The sequence below is a fragment of the Coffea eugenioides genome, chromosome 11 (genome assembly GCF_003713205.1).
Source record: "Coffea eugenioides isolate CCC68of chromosome 11, Ceug_1.0, whole genome shotgun sequence".
Classification (NCBI taxonomy): domain Eukaryota; kingdom Viridiplantae; phylum Streptophyta; class Magnoliopsida; order Gentianales; family Rubiaceae; genus Coffea; species Coffea eugenioides.
The window spans coordinates 49218332-49238982 of NC_040045.1; the positions used below are offsets into that span (position 1 = coordinate 49218332).

At 38.1% G+C, this 20651-nt stretch overlaps 3 protein-coding genes across 4 annotated transcripts in view; all 3 read right to left on the reverse strand.

Moving 5' to 3' along the window:
- Nucleotides 1-1199: 1199 nt before the first annotated feature.
- Nucleotides 1200-4853, reverse strand: LOC113753421 (protein NSP-INTERACTING KINASE 1-like). Of its 2 annotated transcripts, none has more exons than XM_027297566.1 (11): nt 4467-4853; nt 4223-4355; nt 3973-4044; nt 3746-3889; nt 3578-3649; nt 3419-3478; nt 3222-3313; nt 2888-3040; nt 2446-2787; nt 1972-2351; nt 1200-1797 (listed from the first exon to the last, which is right to left on the reverse strand). In XM_027297566.1, exons 1-11 carry the CDS (start codon nt 4564-4566, stop codon nt 1477-1479), a joined length of 1869 nt encoding a protein of 622 aa, XP_027153367.1. In that variant the 5' UTR covers nt 4567-4853; the 3' UTR covers nt 1200-1476. The 2 variants fall into 2 exon arrangements, with proteins under 2 accessions (XP_027153367.1, XP_027153366.1); XM_027297565.1 differs by having other exon boundaries at nt 2882-3040.
- Nucleotides 4854-10059: 5206 nt separating this feature from the next.
- The window catches only part of LOC113752921 (pentatricopeptide repeat-containing protein At3g02490, mitochondrial), a 19488-nt gene continuing 8896 nt past the window's right edge, over nt 10060-20651 (reverse strand). Inside the window, exon 2 of the mRNA XM_027296974.1 lies at nt 10060-10738. Within this exon, the coding sequence (XP_027152775.1) occupies nt 10134-10738 (605 nt within the window). The 3' untranslated portion in view covers nt 10060-10133. The remainder of the gene's footprint in view (nt 10739-20651) is intronic.
- On the reverse strand, nt 17110-17591 carry LOC113752922 (stress-induced protein KIN2-like). The gene is made up of 3 exons (XM_027296975.1): nt 17535-17591; nt 17363-17431; nt 17110-17184 (listed from the first exon to the last, which is right to left on the reverse strand). The coding sequence occupies exons 1-3, from the start codon at nt 17589-17591 to the stop codon at nt 17110-17112; spliced, it is 201 nt and encodes a 66-aa protein (XP_027152776.1).

Genomic DNA, 20651 nt, shown 5'->3' on the forward strand with positions numbered 1-20651 from the left:
CAACTTTACTACCAACTCAAAATCTACTGAGCAAGCAAAAATCTATTAGATAACATACTAGTTTTCTTGAAATTGATTCAATAGAACATTTTGTTACAGATAGCTAAGATGAAAAGGAAATTCATACCTTGATTTCTGCTTTTAATCACCTTCACTTCCAACACATGAATAACATCTTCACTTTGTCTCCATTTTCTTCTTCTTTTTCCTTTGTTTATTCTTTCTATATTTCTTCCCTTCTAGTTATATGGCTACAATATTAGAAACTTGTTCAATCATCCTTATCAAAATCATACTAGTCATAAAAATGACGCCAAATTTCTTCCTCAATTGGTGCCTTTCTGTAATGGCCTTTTAATCGGCTTAATTAGACATTGGATTTCTATTATTCTAGTTAAATGTAATGAACTAATTTAAATGCATTTGTTCCCCAAATCTACATTAGTCATTAGTCCCAACTTCATAGGACAAAGTGGTAATTTCATCTATCATGATGTAAGCAAAGGACCCCAAATCTTTGTCAAGGAAGGTCAGTGAAATTATCTGACTCTCTTGTCAGCGAAATTTTTAAAACCTCGAGGGGTAGTGCAAGTGTTAGAAACCTCAGGCGAGGTTTGTGAAATTATCCCTTACTAAAATTCTTCTACAACTGAAAAAGAAGTGGAGTTTTCTTTTTTCTTCTTTTTTTAAATTCATTCACTTTTGTACAGCTTACTAAAATTAAAAGAAGTGGTCTAAGTGAAGTTGACTGGTTGGCCAACTCCTAATTTCATTAGTAAGAGTTCAGGATCTATAGGGCTGCCAGATCAGTGAAGCTACCCTCCCCCTCCCTACTGTGCCTAAATGAATTTACAGTTTGCGAAATCAATTTTTTAGCTCGGATTTTGCCTAAGAATCATGCCATCATCTAATGTAACCATGTTTTAAAGCATTCATACCATTCTGCCTTGGGTAATTGGCAAAGTCAAGCTGCAAGTACAACGTTTTCTGGATCAAATGTAATTTTCCTGTTTAAGTAACTTGTCAGATGTTCATGTCCATATTCGTTCGTCACAAGCTGAAGATGCTCGACTGTAGCTGCTAAGACTTCGGCAGAATCCTTTAAAACTTTACCGAGCTTCAACTCAAACAAACAAATGATGATTCTGTACTTTTTTTTACTGCCACTACATTTTTACTTCAACAAGCTAAGCAGTTCCTGAAAAAGAAAATGAGAAAAGGTATGCAATCTGAATTTCCAACTAAGATTAGATACAGTTTGTTTGAAACACTACTATCTATCTTGATAGTGGGATTCCTCCTGGTCTCTACAATGAGCAAACAGCATCGCAGCCCTTTGGACTATGATGTTTTACTAGTATAGAACAGTGAAATTCAACTGGCCTTTGTAGGGGTCATGCAGACTGGAGTATCTGTGAACTTCCATTTTACAAATTTTTGGTTTCTGTGTTGTATTTAAGAAGAATATTACACGATTCACCTTGGACCAGACAGCTCCATAGCTTGAGCAAGTAATGAAGAGTCATCAGTGAGATCCGAATATCGTTCTGATGCGGATAGTTCTTGTGTTCTGTACTTGCTTGATTCTAGTCTCTGAGATACTTCCCATCTCTCTGCAAGTCCATCTCCTTCAAGCATCTGAATTACTTCAGACATTTTTGGCCTGTGGCATGGAAGATATTGCGTACACAAGAGAGCCACTTGAACCATTTCCTCTACTTCAATGCAATCATAGTTGTTTCTCAAATCTTTATCGACAAGGATATCAAGCTTCTTCTCTTGATGAATTCTCTTCACCTACGTATTGTTTGACACTTGAGTTGAAAAGGAATCTATAGCTATAATACTAACAATGCAATGCCAATGGAAGAAGACATATTGTGAACTTTAATCATGTGTGGGAGCAAAATAATACTCGCCCTCAAGAATTTACCAAAGTTTGGTTTTGAAGGGGGGGAAAATGGTGCTCACCCAATCAAGCATTGCCCCTTTCTGGTTCGCTGCTTTATTAAATTCTAGAGCTCTTTGCCCTGTGATCAATTCAAGAAGAAGGATTCCAAAACCAAAGACATCTGTCTTCTCAGAAGACTGGCCTGTTGAGAGATACTCAGGGGCTATATGCCCCACAGTTCCTCGAACAGCTGTAGTGACATGTGAATCCTGGTGATCCAAAAGCTTTGCTAACCCAAAATCTCCCACAACTGCCTCACAATAATCATCCAGCAAAATATTTGCAGCCTTCACATCCCTGTGAATTATTTTTGGATCACATTGCTCATGTAGATATAGCAGTCCCCTTGCTGCTCCTATGGCTATCCGCTTCCTTGTTCCCCAGTCCAAGACTGGTTTTTCTGTTGAAACAAAAGGGGTTAGATAGTTCAAGAAATTAACAATTTAAAAAATTGAATGAAGGGAAGGCAACACTACACTGCATAGTTGTAACACCTTTGAGACGAGAAGCAACGCTTCCATTGGCCATATATGGGTACACCAAAAGTTTTTCTGTGGAAGTCATACAAAACCCATACAACCTTAGGAGGTTACGATGCACTGCCAAGCTGATCATCTCAACTTCTGTTTGGAATTGTCTCTCACCTCCAACAGCATTGCCATCTTTAAGCCTTTTGACTGCTACTGCAGTTCCATCGTGGAGGATTCCTTTGTAAACATTTCCAAAACCACCTTTGCCCAGAATGTTTTTACTGCTGAAGTTGTTGGTTGCTATCTGAAGTTCCTTGAACTGAAATCTCCTCAAATTCCCAAGAGAAATTTCATCATTGGTCCGATCTGACATTTCAGAGATATATCAGCATGAGGAATGCAATAAATACTGATGATGCTCTGTAAATAATTGTGAATAAAATCAATGAACTATACGAACCACTACCATCAAAAAGCGTCTGCTGTCTGAGATGTTTCTGCCTTTGTCTCAACCATAATAGCATCCCAAATCCAACAACAAGCAAGCAGAGACACCCCAAACTTGAACTCAAGGCAAGGGCAAATCTGTGACTCTTCTGTATCCTCAGGGGCACCCCATCTTCAGAAATACACAACGTGAAATCTTAATTGATGAATGAAACTCAGATGAGCAAAAAGAAGTCATTGGCAACTTTCCACAATTACGAAAGATAATTCTCAAACCATTTAAACTTATGATAAGGACTGCCGGTAAACGATATACTTGTTAGTGCAAGTTTTGAGAATTATCTTGTGCATACCCCGTGATGCGTTTAATGCCATGGACATTGGTATCAGCATTGTCCTTTCACATTCCGAATCAGATGTACATATTGAAGGATTGCCCACAACACTGGAATAACGGTAGAAAAATGATAACACAGATATACTCAGCATTCAAAATCATATATTGCGGCTTGCAGAATCGAGTGATTCATGCATTCTTGAGGTATCTTACTTGAGAGTCTTCGAAGGGAATATTGGTACAGGTCCAGTCAAATTGTTATAAGATAAGTCCCTGTCGCAGGAAAAATTTCAAATAACAACTTCGTTATAAGCACGAAACAGTAAAGTGGAGACAATGTCATTGCTTGTTCAAGAAGTGAGAGAGCTTTACAGAAGAGAAAGTAGCGTCAAGTTGGCTAATGACTTCGGAATTTCACCCGACAGGGTATTGTTGTTGAGCTTCCTAATTGAGAAAAAGCAAAAAAAAAAGAAGAATCATCGAAAGCAATTCCTGATTTCAAGAATGTTTACCTCCCTATCTAGAAAGACTAATGCTTACATGTATTGCAGACTCTTCAGATGCCCTAGGGAAGGAGGAATTTGTCCAGTGAAGCGGTTATCAGAAAGATCAAGAGTTTGAAGATTTGGAAGCTTTCCTATTTCTGATGGGATTGACCCCGTAATATTGTTGTTCTGGAGAAGTCTGCAAGGACCTCAATCATTAGTGCTACTAACGGGGGTACGGTATTAAGGTGCAAGCAAGTCACAATCTTTCCAAGTACTCACATTATCTGAAGATTTGTTAAATTTCCAATGCTTGGAGAAAGAGTGCCTGACAAATTCTGACTAGGAGTTCCCCTGCATCAGAAAATTTATAACCGCATTAATAACTTGCTACAGTCTCATTAACAATTTGTGTGGTCTGTTTCAAGATTTATTTCTTTGTTTAGCTATAAAATCCAAGATTAATATCTCTGGACACAAAACGAAAGATTGCTTCTTTTTTTTTTTTTTGGCTCTTTGGAATTAGACTTACAGGCCAATAACAAGACTTTCCGCAGAACAAGTTATCATAGTCCAGCTACACGGATCAACCGAGTCGCCATCCCAGTTGTCAAGAACCCCATGAGGATCCTCTAATGCATCCTTTATTGCCATCAAAGCTTGCACTGAATAAACAAAGCAACCAAATGAAAAAGTGAACAAATTTGTGGCTTCTACTCCTTCAAACGAGGGTGAAACCAAAAAATTCAGCTGGGAGGAATCATATTTACTTGTACCTTCAAAGTTTACACCTTTGGGAGAGAGCAGGCCTAGTGCAGAGCTCCAACAGCAAAAAAGCACGAGAACCCGGGAGACATCCTTTGATTCTCTTCTCATTTTCAATACAATCGTAACAAAGCAACCAAGATATTGGGCAGAGATGCAAAACCTGCTTATTCCTTGTGGCGAAGCTTAATTTTTGCAGCAAGCCCTGAATTCCCTCGAATATGTGAGCTTTACTCCGCTAATGTGATGTGCGCCCCAAATGAGGACTGAACTCTAGCTTTCTAGGCCAGGAACACATGTTGGCACAGTCTAAAGAGTAAAACCTTCAAGGCAGACAGGGAAAGCAAAGCTCTCAGCCCTTTGTGACGTTGTGCTGTAAAAAGGAAAGTGGACACTGGCATGCCTGTCACTGGGTCAGGAAAGCATGCAAGAAAAATAGAATATATTATGGCGAACATGTTTAGATGATGACAATTATTACAAAAAAAAAAAAATTTATTTTGAACATAGGTAAAAACTACTCCTACTTAGTACAAATACACTATAAAAAGAATAGATTCTAGCGGTTATTTAGGACATAAAGCCAAACATAAGTTCAGCGCCCACACATAATAATACCAAAACGAATGGGCTTGGCGGTCACTGGTCATCTTATTAGCTTTTGCTTTACTCAATGCAGTATAATCTCGTCATTATCTAAATTTTGAACTATATTCCACTACATTTTAACTCGCTCCAACCTGAATTTTGGCACTTAGTATATGTTGGTATACAAATTTTTACAATCTACTGTGGTGAAATTGTGGGGAGCAGGGGATGAGTGAGGGAAGGAGGAAGGGAATCCGACATTCCCTGCGTTTGGCCATTCAATAAAACCCCAAAAAATGCATAGTAAATAAAGGGACATTGGAATGTGAGAATCTCAAGGGGAAGTGACTCGACACTCATGATGAATCCAACCTTGAATGAGCATCAAAGCCTGGCCATGATGAGGGGGGGATCTTTGTTGGCGCTGTTCATATTTTATCTATTTTATGCATCCATTTTTTCCCACCCTTAACAAGTCAACAAGAATAGGAATGATTGCTTTGCTTGTGCTTTCTTGATTCCAGAAAACCACTTTTAGCTAATGTGTAGTCTCACAGTCGCTCAGCCTTTATTCCGAAGACAGTCATTACCAGACCCAATCAAACAACCAAAAGAAAATGATCGCTATTTTTTTTCTCCTGATGCTTTGCTATTGCTCACAACTATTAATATTCCATAATTTCCGTTCTCTTTTTTCTACATGATCATGATCCATGAGAGAGACAGAGAGAGAACGCTGCTCGCTGGATTGGGGCTCAAAAAATGATGGCGCGATAAAAGAAGGGCCGACAGGATGCTTTGTCGTTTTTTCCCTGCCTAGTAGAACGATTATTCCTCCAGCAATTTGTTAAAAGGAAAAAGTAGAAACTAGAAAGAGAGAAACAAGGTGGTTGCTATCTATTCTACTTTTTCCATTCTGGGTCATGGATAAACTCATCCTTTATACAGAAACATTCCATTATGATGCGGATTGAAGGTGTAGATGGAATTGAAAAATTATACTCCACCACTATCAGGGAGCTCAAGGTCTGGAGCCACGCAAGCTCCGATGCTAGAAGAGATTTTAAGATGATAGAAAACTAGTTTTGCTGGTGTTGTTCTGCTGCCGTGGTAAAGTAGAAATTAGGCGGTCGTTGATTTCTGCAATATGGAGTTATGGGTGGAGTTATGAGCCTTTCCAAACTTTTACGATGGAGAAAAAAAAAAAGAAAAAGAAAAAACAAGGCATAGGTTTAAAATAATTTTTTTTTAAAAAATACCTAATCAGATAGTATAAGGATTTCAACATCCAAAAAAATACTGCATATTCATGTAGTTTGTGCACGGTTAATAACGTAGTCTGGAATTTGTCGGGTAGCGGTTGTACCGTTGTTGGTTTTGAGGAATGAACTCCGACAGGACCGGTCAAAAACAAAAGCCAGTAGCAATTTTCTTTTACACAATTGAAAAAAAATATAGGAGAAAACAGCATTACAGATTCTGACAAGATGGCAATACGATTAACACACTATAATAAAATAATAATCACAATTTACAAAATGTAAACTTTTAACCGTTGCTTTTGAGGAAAAGGGCCAAAAAAAAAAAAAGAAAATAGGAAGAAGAAGAAGAGGAGGTCGATATCTTTGAAATTGGCATCAAACTGATCAATTGGAATTCATGTAACTTTGTACTCCTCCTAAAAATTACTACTAGTATTCTTTAGTTCAATTGGAATTTTGGGTCGACAATTTCGTCTTCATCTTCGGTAGCGCCAGCCTTTACCAGCATTCTAACCTAATCACATCTTCTTCCGAATCAGTGACTAAGATAGTTGAATTGAATCCAATGCAACTGAGTGGGGACTCGCCAAAAAAGAAAGAAAAAGAATTGGAGGGAAGAAATTGACCAAACACAAGATAAAAACAGCAACTTTAATGGAGTGTGTGATAAGTGACAAAAGTGTCCAGTGATTGAAGAAGAGGATGGATATGGATTCATCATTCAAGTGACACAGCTGGGGATAAGTTGTCTCTTTCCATATCTCCACTCCCAGAAATAACAAAGGCATTTTTTTTTTCCAAGTAGTGCATTCTAGGGTCCATCAATCTTTCAAAATCAAGATTTCGTGAATCCCAGATGGGGTTTAAGCTTCGTCTGCAATTGCATGAAATTTCTTTTTCTAGATCAACTGCGAGTTCTTAAGAAGAAAAGTCGTAGATTCACCCATAACAGTACTTGGTGGGATGGACCACCACCGAGAAATGAACTAGCAACCCACCCAAAAGATCAAAAAAGAAGAATTCAAAAAGAAGCAAATAGCTCTGGGAATAGTAAAAGTGGTGGTCTTTACTTTAGCTGAAAGGAGAAAAAGGACACCCACCAACGCTAACCAAATTAAAAATTCCTTCTTTGTTTTTTTTTTTTTTTCCTAACGATAAAAATTCCTTCTTTGTTGGTCATCAATTGTTCGAACCAACATGTACTCAATAATCTACGTTGTCTCTCCCACCTAGGGGTCTATGTTCGAATTCAATCCACAAACACTGAAAGCGGTTATTTTTGTTTTTGAAATCAAATGGGGTCAATATTCGAGGATGGAATTATCAGTTGAACAAAGGGATGTATGAAAAAAAATGTTATTGTTTCACTCCGTAAACAATTTTCAACTCCTGTGTTTACGGAACGAAAATATTAAATCCTATCTTCTTGTTTTTTTTGTCGTAATGATAATATTTGTATAACCTATTCTAGAATAGTCTAGAAGAAAAGAAAGTCGACAGGACTTTCCCGCCGGAGGAACCCACAACTAAGTGACAATCACAATGACCAAGACAATGACCCATCTGCCTGAGGTGGAATAGTCGAATGATCACAAATAGCAGAGACTTGATGAGTATGTAGCAAAGATGAGATGTTGAATGGTTGTGCTCCATTTGGGAAATGAAAGAAATGAACTAGAGAAGAAAGAAAGGCGAATAAGCATTCATTCATTCGACTGCATAATTATCATAAAATACGTTACTATAGTTTGACTATTCTGGTTAATCCATTGCATCCATATTCTTGTCATGATGAGTGTCGGTTCAGCCGTGTCCTACAACACAGTAACATATGACATATCATTCTCGGAGAGCATCTAAGCACAGGCTTGAACATATTATGGGCTGTTGTAACTTTCCCCAGATCAACCTAGGAAACTTTTGCTCGTAGAGCCCCTCCAACTCCATGTCATCTGTCCTGTTACGTCCTGCATCTTTTTGCGTAACAATAATGTTATCATCTCATCCAAATCCCTAAACAGTTATTCAATAATGATGGGCCCTCGCGGGTGTTAAAGACCTCTCAAAACAAAATCCAACAGCATTTTCTCTATTTTTTCTAATTTATGAACCACGTTGAAAATTGCTCTCTGCTATATGCGCAGCTTCTGTTTCTCAGATAACTGAAAGAACCCCGGTGGTAATGGCTACTAATCATCACAAATTGGCTGCAAGAAGGTCAGTCTCTCATCTAACTGATGGCTACAATACAAAAGGGCTATAACTGATGGTGAAGGCTTCCAAATGGAAACTTCCAAGTAAGGTATTCACATGCACACCAATTGTTTTACCAGAATCAACTGCAGACATAGACCAACACAGAGGACGTCACAGAATATATATATTTCGTAAGTTCATTGAATTCCTGTTTCGTCACATTCATCTCGTTTTGCCCATTGACACGTCTCACTCAGTCCAAACAATGCCAACAGGCCTTGCTATCCAGCCCTCCTTAAAGCTGATGAATTCAAGCCCATTTCAGTGAAAGCCTGAAATACTTTATGTAAGTAACGGGGACAGAGAGGTAAGAGGTCCATGCCGACAATGGACCTGGATGGCTTGAAGCGTCGCTCTCAACTCAGGTCTCAAAAATCTCAGCATTTACGGGAAGAGGTCCCTCTGCATGGCACGATACGACCTTCAAATTTGTTTCCCAATGTGAAATGCCACGTTGAGGAGCGATATGCAGCAGCAAGTTTAACACCCCATTAATGTGCCTGTGACTGACTCTCAACGCCTTGAAGACTCTTTTTCAAAAAAACAAAAAAAAAAAGAGACTCAGATTAAATTCTTAATCGGTGCAAATTTTGATGTTTCGGCCCATGCGATCAGGAGAGTGAGGAATTAAGGGTAATCTCAATGAAGGTTAACCAATCAGCTACAATCAAAATGTATTCTTCTAACTGCCTGCTTAGTACTCAACAGTTGTCTACCAATAATTGCGTGCAAATGATGCATCATAATGAGCCATGGACGTAGACTTGGGTCACTCCTCATTGTGATCCACGTATCTTGCACTTGATTCCAACCCTGCTCTTTCCTTGCCAATTTCTGGATTATACAGCGAATAAGGTGTGTTTTAACTGATTAAATCTTGGGAACCATGACATTTATCCCAAGAGCATATTATCTATTGAAAGGAGGAGGGTAGATCATTTGTATAGTAAAACACTCGAGACTTCAAGCCCGAACAAGAAAGTTAGGACCAATCTTACGAGAACTGATGAATGATTTTGCGACACTTTCGGTAGAAGCTCCACTGTTGGCAGGATACTCAAAGAGAAGGATAAGCCGTCATCTAAAACATCAAAACTTGACCTCAACATCCTGGCAAAAGCTCGCTCCCACGGTACAACTAGCATTTCTGTGACTTCCCCCTTACCTGCAGACACTCGACCCCCTTATCCACACACGTTTCTACGGTAGTCTACGGTAGAGATTCGATTAGGTCAGATGATTATTCAAGAAAGTTGGCAACAAACGAGGAGACTTTAGCTAGTTGGCTGATAAAACTTGGGACTGCAACAAAAACTTGGAAGAGCTTAAAAACAATGTGCCAAATGCCTGCTCTAATCGTCTGTCTGATAAAACACAATTTGGATATCAGACACTGATGAGTTCTTTTTACTTCCTTATTATTGCCAAAAAAAAAAAAAAAATTCCAGCTATGCTCCAGCAGTGAAGAAATTGATACAAATGAAGCAAAAAAAAAAAAGCAAAACAAAATTTTCAACGAATGTGCTACTTCTTTGAGGTGACAAAATACAGTACTGATACATTCACTGAATCCTAAGCAGCCATGGTAATGGCAGGAGCTTTCTCTCCACCTTTCACGGAACAAAACATATTAAGAACATCAGCATGGTTTCTTATGTATCTCGGGCTCTTAGCAAGAAAGTCTTGTGCTTCATTATGCCTTCCCACTTTGAAGTAAGCTTCGAATAGTTGCAGAAATACAGATGTGGATGGATATCTCTTCACTGTCATTGCTTTTGAAAAGGCAACAGCATCATCAGGGCTTCCACACTTAGAAAGGTACTCAATGAAGGGCTCCAAAAAGGGTGGATATCCTTGTTTCTTCATCAGGGGAAGAACATCCAAAGCTTCTTTAAATCCTCCTTGTGCCAACAACATGCCTATCAAGATTTTGTATGTGGAATGCCAAGGTTGCAAGTCTTTTCCATCAATCATTTCAGTAACAAGTTTGTATGAATCTGCTGCTCTGTTCTTACGGCAATATGTACTAACCAATAATTCTAGAGCATATCCGGTACTAGAAGCCTCGACTTTCTCAACCATCTTTCGGAAACTATCTGAAGCTTTCTCCAGGTCACCAGCCAGACAATATCCTTCAACCAAGGATGCCCAGATTTTATGATCTGGAGTAGAATCAGATGCCTCCATGTTATCTATAAATTCACCTGCTTCATCATGTTTCCCACCCCTGCTGAGTTGAAAGGCAATCTTTCTTTGCAAAGTACCGTTGAGTTGAAACCCACCCTCTTCCAAGGCTTTTATAATGCTGTTGCACTCCCCAACTCTTGCAACGCTGGTCAAAGACTTGAGAACTGCATCAAAAGCAGAATTTGTAATCACATTTCCACCCTCCCTAAAGATCCTCACAACTCTAGAAAATAAGTTCATATCCAGCTCCTTTCCAACTACAATTTTCCGCAAAAGAAAAGTGCAATCATGTACTGATGGCTTATTCAAGCCCCCCATTGCAAACTCGTACAAATCCACAGCATCCTTGATCATTCCCTTCTTAACAAACCTTCCCAAAACATCAACGTAGGTGTCCCTGTACATTTCAAACCCAGCATTCCTCATCTCATCAACAACCCTCCAGAATTTATTACTCGCATCCTCACCAGCTAATGCCCTCACCATAGCATTATACGTACGTTCATCATGTTTGCAGAGACCGCTCTCCTCAGCCCACCTGAAGAAAATCAACCCCTTGTTTGCACCAATCCCAAGATTGTCCACAACCATCGACACCAACTCACTAGAAAACTCAACATTCAAGCCCCGAAGCCGCTTTTCCACATTATCACCCCAAAGCTCTGATCTAATAGCTCTACAAACCCGAGAACAAAGATTTTCAACTGAATTATCAGTCGACCCGGACGCGTACAAATCTTTTAACTTCTTAACATCATCACTCATCCCATCCTTCTCAAATTTCTCCAAAGCTTTAACAAACGTACCCTTCGATACTCCATAACCTTTCTTTTTCATAGTCCCAACCATATCCCAAAATTCCTTCACAAACCCATTACCAAGCAGTACACCCAGCATCAAATTATAAGATTTCGAGCTCAATCTCTTCTCGTTATCACTCTTTGAAACCCATTTGAAGAACCTCCGCGCCACATCAGGGGCAGACTGGAGATTCTTCAACGCATTCAAAACCAAATCATGGGTTATGACAATGTTATTGGACTCTAATTCCAGCTTAATTTTCTCATTACTCAGCTGGGTCTGGGAGAAAATGTCAGTCAGCACAGCAATTTGGTTTTGATCAGGTTGGTCTTTGGTGGGTTCAACGGCGAGCTCAGAAGAGGAGAAAAAACGGAGAGACATAGGGGGGTTATGAAGTTGATTGATAGTAACGCGCGGGGGATGAGGCGGGGAAAGCAGAGAACATGACGAGATAGAGCGGGTAGAGTTTACCTGAGAGTGAGGTAGGGTGGAAATGAGCAGTCCAGACCGAGAGTGGCATCGGAGGAGAAGAAGCCAACGCCATTGATTTCTCATTGATCTGAAGAGTTCTATTGATGGGTTCCGAGATAGCGAGCAGTTTTCGAGGTTTTCCGGCTAAGAGTAGAAAGCTAGAAGGGGTTTTTGATTTCGATTTTAGGGTTTGGGCCCTTTCGGCCCTATTTTGGCTGGGAGAGTGAAACAAGAGCGCGGCAGTTTGAAATGAAAATTCACGGATTGACCTTAATTAATTACCTCTGGAACAAAGAAAAGCCCATCGAAAAATAAAACTAAAGTAAGTAAGTAGGGGTGAGCAAAATTATCCGTTAACCCGAAAATCCGTCACATCCGATCCGATCCGATTCGAAAATTAGGATATCCGATTTTTATTATTTGATCGGGTCAAAAGAGAGTCGGATACCCGCTAAGATGCGGGGCGGGTTAGGGTCACATAATTGAAAACCTGCGGGTACCCAATCCGCCCCGCATATATATATATATATATATTTTTTTTTTATACACACATTATAAAATAATAAGTTAGAACTAAATAAGTAATTTTATTGAATAAATTGCATTACAAATATGAGAGACTACAGTTTATTTACAAGATTCATTTGTAGAGGCCATGATCTTATATTTTATAGAAAAAAGTTTAATTAATGTGGAACATATATATTAAAAATTGTGCTCCTTATTTCAAACTTTTATTGATTTTGAATTCTTTTAATGTTTTTCCTTTATCTTATATTCTCTTCACATGCTTGTTTCTTGGTGGGAAACCTTTTTCTAGAAAAAAAAATTTATTAAATCTTAGATTAATGTGTAAAATATAAAATTAAATTGGTATAAATTATTTTTTTAAAAAAATTAAATGATAAATGAGGCGGGGCGGGTACCCGCTAACCCGACCCTATCTCAGCGGGTACCCTATAATCGGATACCCGCTGATATGCGGGGCGGGTAAGGGTCAGAAAATGACTGACCCGCAAAATGCGGGTCGGGTCAGCCAAATGATAAATGGGACTAGTACCCGACCCGCGCTCACCCCTATAAGTAAGTATTCTTTTTCTGTGTTTGAATTTTTTTAGAGAGAACACATTTAAGAAGTGGGGATAGGGATGGCAGAGGTCACTCTAAAAAATCTTTCATAGCAAACTTTAACTTGCATATTTTAATCTGATACCAAACCCTATTGGGTCCTCCCCATTGCGTAATCCTAAGGGTTTTAACTTTCGTTACCAAATCGTCTCATTTTCAAATTTGGATTTTCCATTAGATACTCGTTACTTGCTAATCTGCATAGTTCGAAAAAAGAAAACTAACTATCATCAAACTAAAATTAATACATACATCATGTTACATTAACACGTTACGTTGAATTTTTAAACTTTGATGAAGCTATAGAGCCTACGTAAGAGGAATGAAGGATTATGTAAAGAGTTGGGTTAAAGTTAACTTTATTAACATATAAAACTAAGGCATATGTTTGTGTATATGTTGGGTATCGGGTTTTTATGGTTTTTTTACCGAACTCTATTCTTCAATAACCTCTCGTCAATGTCAGACCCTACCAAATTATCCAATGATTGTCTAATTCAATTAACCATTGAGTTGAGTTTTTGCAGATATTGGATTTACTCTACTCATCGCCATCTCTAAGCGGGAAAAGAAAGGAAGAGATTATTCATTTTTCTGTGGACAACTTCCGTATAAGTATTAATAGGGTCAATTTAGTTGACAAAGTAGTTTATATTAGGCATCATGCAATTTAGTAATTGGATTATGAGTATATTAAGAATACTACTATTGTAAAGTGTCGAAAAATAAAAAGTTGATGCATTTTCTGCAACAAAAAATCGAGTAATTAGGTTTTTTTTTTTTAATTTGGAAATCGAATGATGAGTTTGGGATTTGCTAATCTTGTTTGAGGTATATTAGGGGAACTTTCAAGGAAAAAAAAGAGTCTATTATGAAAACGATTTAAGACTTGAGATGGATGAGGCTTAAAAGTAAAACTGCAATCTAGATTAGGAACTCGGAAGTCGGAAATTGTTCAACACATGTGCTATTACTACTAAAAATACTAATAATAATTTGTGTCACCTAACTTAGTTACTTCAAGTACTTACTGTTTGGTTCTCGTGGAGAAGGGCGTATGGATTTGAGAAAATCACATATTATAACAAATGATAAGAGATGAGGTTTGAAACCTTAACCTCTCACCCATCAAGACTTAAAGTTTTTTGTGGTGACCACCAGTCCAAATTGCTGGTAATTGGTTCCCAGAGGTAATTAATTCCTCCCAAATTGTGATATGCATTTAAGCCTAAATTTTCATATAATTAACAGTCGTCGAATTCTTTTGGTTGGGATGCATGGTACTTCTTAGCTCAGTTGTGCATCTGCGATGGATGATTTGTTTAGTTAAAAGAATGATATATGCATTATGCAGGCAAGGATAGCAAAAACCAAATTGGTATAGGCCAAAGCTCCATAAATTGACGTGCCTAAAGATTCATTATAGTTTTATCTTTGATTGCTTTGAGACGAACAACTTTTCTCCTTCCCCCCTCTTCCAAAGGCTTTTGGCTGCCCTCCCTCAAAATCCCACAAAAATCTGAAGAATTTCAATGGATATAAAAATAGGATTCGAGTACTTTTATTCACTACCAGAAGAAAAGAAAGTGGTTATGCTGTTTAGCGGCGTTGAGTCAAACTGAAAAAAAGTTGGACAAAATCACATCTTGTTGTAGAACCAAGAAGAAATACTGGAATTTTATTAGATCAAGTCGTGAAGCCCATGCATGATTACAGGTACAGACCCTCCCTTTTTTCCCTTTTCTTTTACAGATGGAAAACTAACAAAAGGATGAACATCTACAAGAAAAAGGGAATTGCCAAAAAAGTGCGCAGAAAGCAGACGAAGACAAAAAATGTGAAAGAGAGGTCCAACTCCAACCAAGAGAAATCTGGGATTAATCGTGCATGAAAGCAGATGTGTCCAGAATAAGGATTAAACATATCATGTCTTAACCCCTAGTTTATTAACTACTTGGCATCGCTTTTGTCGAGAAATTAAGCAGGTCAAAAGAATATAAATAAGCTCCATGTATTGCGGGAATCAATTATATACTCTATGTTATACTCCCAATTCAATCAACTAATTGTTGGATACTAAATACGGTGAAATGCTCAAGATGCTTTTCCATCAGTTAGAAAAGATGTTCAAGATGTTCTTACTGCTCTACTCTTCATTGCCTGTTAGTCCTCTTCTCAGAAACTACAAATAAATTAACACCAGCAGATGCGACAACCATCATGATTTATAAATATATAACCAAGCTCTGCAAATATGAAACCCGAGCATCTAGCGCATAATTTCAGCTACTAGGCAAGGAAAAAAATGGAGTCTCTAAGAGCTATGTTCTTAGTGGTTATAGTTTTATCAGGTGGATCGACAACAGAAACAAACAAAAAGGTGGTGGATTTACAGTCCTGTGACTACTTGGCGCTTTACAGCTTTGGTGATATTAATTCAGATACATGAGGAATAGCAGCAGCATTTTCTCCAATGATAGCACCTTGTGGTGAGACGTACTTCCGCAGACCTACTGGTAGGGGATCTGATGGCCGCCTGATTATAGACTTCATTGGTGACATTTCTGAGACCTCAAACCTGATTACTACCCATCTTATCTTTGTTTTGCTGATAGGGGCTTTGGTTCTTTATCTCCTTTAGTTGTAATAAGGAATGCTTCAACTAATGAGTATATTAAGAACACTACTTTTGTGGAGTGCAAAAAAATTATAAGTTGATGCATTTTTTGCAACCTAAAATCAAGTAATTAGGTTTTTTTTTTTTTTAATCTGGAAATCAAATGATGAGTTTGGGATTTGCTCATCTTGTTTGAGGTATATTAGAGGAACGTTCAAGGAAAAAAATGAGTCTATTATGAAAATGATTTAAGACTTGAGATGGAGGATGCTTAAAAGTTAAAATGCAATCTAGACTAGGAACTTGGAAGTCGAAAATTGTTCAACACATGTGCCGTTAATATTAAAAATATTGGTAATATTTTTACAAATTTTTCCCTCTACCCAATTGGAAGTAGAATTTTTCAAATTTGGAAGTGCTCAAAAGAATAATTTAATAGAACTTTTTATTTTTAATAATTTGTGTTGCCTAACTTAGTTACTTCAAGTACTTCCCAGCTACTATTTAGTTCTTGTTGGTAATTTTTTTTGAACCTTTGACCTCTCACCCATTAAGACTTAAAATTTTTTGTGGTGGCCACCAGTCCAAATGACTGGTAGTTGGTTCTCGGAGGTAATTAATTCCTCCCAAATTGTGATATGTATTTAAGCCTAAATTTTCCTATAATTAACAGTCGTCGAATTCTTTTGGTTGGGATGCATGGTACTTCTTAGCTCAGTTGTGCATCTGCGATGGATGATTTGTTTAGTTAAAAGAATGATATATGCATTATGCAGGCAAGGATAGCAAACAGCAAATTGGTATAGGCCAAAGCTCCATAAATTGACGTGCCTAAATATTCATTATAGTTTTATCTTTGATTGCTTTGAGACGAACAACTTTTCTCCTTCCCCCCTCTTCCAAAGGCTTTTGGCTGCCCTCCCTCAAAATCCCACAAAAATCTGAAGAATTTCAATGGATATAAAAATAGGATTCGAGTACTTTTATTCACTACCAGAAGAAAAGAAAGTGGTTATGCTGTTTGGCGGCGTTGAGTCAAACTGAAAAAAAGTTGGACAAAATCACATCTTGTTGTAGAACCAAGAAGAAATACTGGAATTTTATTAGATCAAGTCGTGAAGCCCATGCATGATTACAGGTACAGACCCTCCCTTTTTTCCCTTTTCTTTTACAGATGGAAAACTAACAAAAGGATGAACATCTACAAGAAAAAGGGAATTGCCAAAAAAGTGCGCAGAAAGCAGACGAAGACAAAAAATGTGAAAGAGAGGTCCAACTCCAACCAAGAGAAATCTGGGATTAATCGTGCATGAAAGCAGATGTGCTGAAACTGCTGCACCCTCTTCATTTGTTCATCCCCGTCGCATTTTTAACAGTATCGACTGCTCCTTGAGCCGTGGCCTTCGCTTGCTGCCCTGCCTGCATACACACAACACACTCCAGATAATTTTACCATAACCCCAAGTAACAAACTTCCTTTTTTCTTTTTTCTTTTTTTTCCTAGAAAAAATACAACAAGAAATATATTGCATGTATGTATTGTGAGAGTAGTAAATAGGTCTGGAAAAAATTAATAATCAGAAAAGTAAGGAAGAACCTCTTGCATGGATTCCTTAGCTGATTGAGCCGCATTGCTTGCCTTATCCATCATTTGGCTTCCCTTTTCCTGAAATCAACATGATACACACGAGTGATTGATCCACTCCTAGTAATCACAAATTATATCACTGGTAAGATAATTAAAGTTAAGCAGGTGCAGTGATAATCACCTGCATTTGGCCCTTGGCCTGACCGGCTTGGTAACTTGCGTTTTGTGAATTATCCATACTCTAGCAATTAATATGGTTTTTTTTAGTACTGTGCTAATAATGTAAGATGAGGTAATTAGGGAACTGCTACCAGCGGTTAATACAAACACGTATTAGTAATTGATAACGGGGATTAACAGAAGTAAGATAATGAGCCATTTATAGAGGAGATCAAGCCGATATAGGGTGGACACGCGTAATAGAAAAGCAGGCAACGTGGCAACTATTGGCATGGCCATGGCTAACACATCTTTCGGCCTTTAGACTAGGGAATAACTGCTAGTCATTCAAATTTTAGGATAAGTGGACAGCATTTGCGGGAGCCCTTCCAGAAGAATTACTTTTGTACATTTACCCCATCCACTCATTTTATGGTATGTTGGCATCCAATCTCCACGCATAGGGAGGGAGCATCTCCCATTCACCAAGTCCGGGTTCAAATCTCGCATCATTCCCCTTCTTCATAGCGTAGATTAGTACAGAAGTAGGATAAATTATTTTCGTTGCGGAAAAAAAATTTTAAATTTTTGCAATTGCATAGAGAAATTTAAAACTTAAATCGCTCATTTTCCTTGTGATGAAACACAATCCAATCAGCCTTTTTTTTACCAATTATCTTGATCCATTCACATGCTGCAAACTTCATTTTTTTTTATGGGTTTCCTCTTCTTTGACAGTAACATTTATGTGCATTTATTATTTTAGCAGCTTCAATTTTTAGGTAGAATTTCTTACAACTTTTACTTGCTCGAGTAGGTGAAACGTTTCCCAAATAAATAAGAAAAACAGACTAATGAAAGCTGCCTAATCCTAGACCATTTGATATTATTTTTACAATAATATAGCGAAACAACTGGTCGGACCGCCCGGTCCGGTCCGAGTTTAAAAATAGAGGTATTAGGATGCATTTTACAAAGCAAAACCACATGCTCCAACTATATTAGTAGTTAGTACCCTAATGATTTCACAAGATCGTATTCGTATTTTCCCAGCATCATTTGGTGGGCAAAAATCCAAAACAACATTGATAAAATTCTTGATGGTAGCAATAGTTCTTTTTATCCTTTCTTTTTTTCCAAAAAGAATGACAAATAATCGTACAATGAGGTTCGGATTTGACAGATGAATGTTTACTACAAGTACAACGTTGTGGGAATGTTGACAGTGAGGTTGGGATCCTCTGTGCATACTTTTGCGTCCGGAATAAGGATCAAACATATCATGTCTTAACCCCTAGTTTATTAACTACTTGGCATCGTGTTTGGCGAGAAATTAAGTAGATGAAAAGAATATAAATAAGCTCCATGTTTTGCGAAATCAATTGTATACTCTACGTTATACTCCCAATTCAATCAACTAATTGCCGAATCCTAAATACGGTGAAATGCTCAAGATGCTTTTCCATCAGTTAGAAAAGATGTTTAGGACGTTATTACTGCTTTAGTCTTCATTGTCTGTTAGTCCTCTTCTCAGAAACTACAAATAAACTAACACCAACAGATGCGACAAGCATCATGATTCATAAATATACAACCAAGCTCTGCAAATGTGAAACCCGAGCATTCAGCACATAATTTCAGCTATTAGGCAAGAAAAAAAATGGAGCCTCTAAGAGCTGTGTTCTTAGTGGTTATAGTTTTCTCATGTGGATTGACAGCAGAAACAACAAAAAAGGTGGTGGATTTACAGTCCCGTGACTACTCGGCACTTTACAACTTCGGTGATTCTAATTCAGATACAGGAGGAATGGCAGCAGCATTTTTTCCAATGATAGCACCTTGTGGTGAGACGTACATCCACAGACTTGCTGGTAGGGGTTTTGATGGCCGCCTAATTATAGACGTCATTGGTAACATTTCTGAGACCTCAAACCTGATCACTACCCATCTTATCTTTGTTTTGCTAATGGGGGCTTTGGTCCTTTATCTCCTTTAGTTGTAATAAGGAATGCTTCAACTAATGTTTGCTCCTCTAAACTCAGCTGAGCACCTGGCATTACCGTTGCTAAGTCCATACCTGGATTCAGTAGGAACCAGTTTCCGGCATGGAGCAAACTTTGCAACTGGAGGGGCCACCATTCGGCGGCAGAACGAATCATGGTTTCAGACAGGTGTAAGCCCGTTTCCTCTGGATATTCAAGTCGAACACTACCCCCAGTTCAAAGCACGAACAGCTTACTTCTACAATCAAGGTAGAAGAAATCCCGAACTCAAAACCAATATACGCTGGTAATATTATATATGCATCCTAAGCTTGATGATTGAGATGAATCTTCTCAAATTTTGCCGCCAAGATAGCATCTGATGTAAACAGGCTCCCTAGACCACAAGACTTCTCAAAGGCTCTTTACACATTTGACATAGGTCAAATTGATACAGCTGCCGGTTTCCAAACAATGAGCATGGAAGAGCTTTGAGCCACTATTCCTGATATAATCAGCCAGTTTTCTAAACAAATCTGAGTGAGTTCTACAGATCATTCAATGATTAGAAGTGACAATCAACTGCATAACAAACAAATGATCTATTCATCACTGCTACAAGATACTTGATGACAGCTATATCTGGCAGGACTTGTATTCAGAAGAAGCAAGAGTATTCTGGATACACAATACAGGTCCCATTGGTTGCTTTCAGTGGCCACTATCAAAGTCCAAAATCCAGAGCCCGGATATCTTGATGACCATGGCTGTAAAACGAGTCAGAATCATATGGCTGTGAAGTTTAATAAAAAGCTCAAGCATTCAATTATCCAACTCAGGGCAGAGCTTTCAGAAGCTACAATAACCTATGTAGATATGTACAGGGCAAAGTACGACTTAATCAGGAATGCAAAAGAACAAGGTACTTTATTATCAAACCAGTGTCAATGAACAGTCACTTCAGAATCATAAATAAATCACCAAACTAGACAATATTGCTTCAGTATTTAATTTTTTTTCTTTTTTTTTCCCTATGATAGAATGCAAAAGAAGAAGGTACTTTATTATCAAACCAGTGTCAATGAACAGTCACTCCAGAATCATAAATAAATCACCAAACTAGACAATATTGCTTCAGTATTTATTTTTTTTTCTTT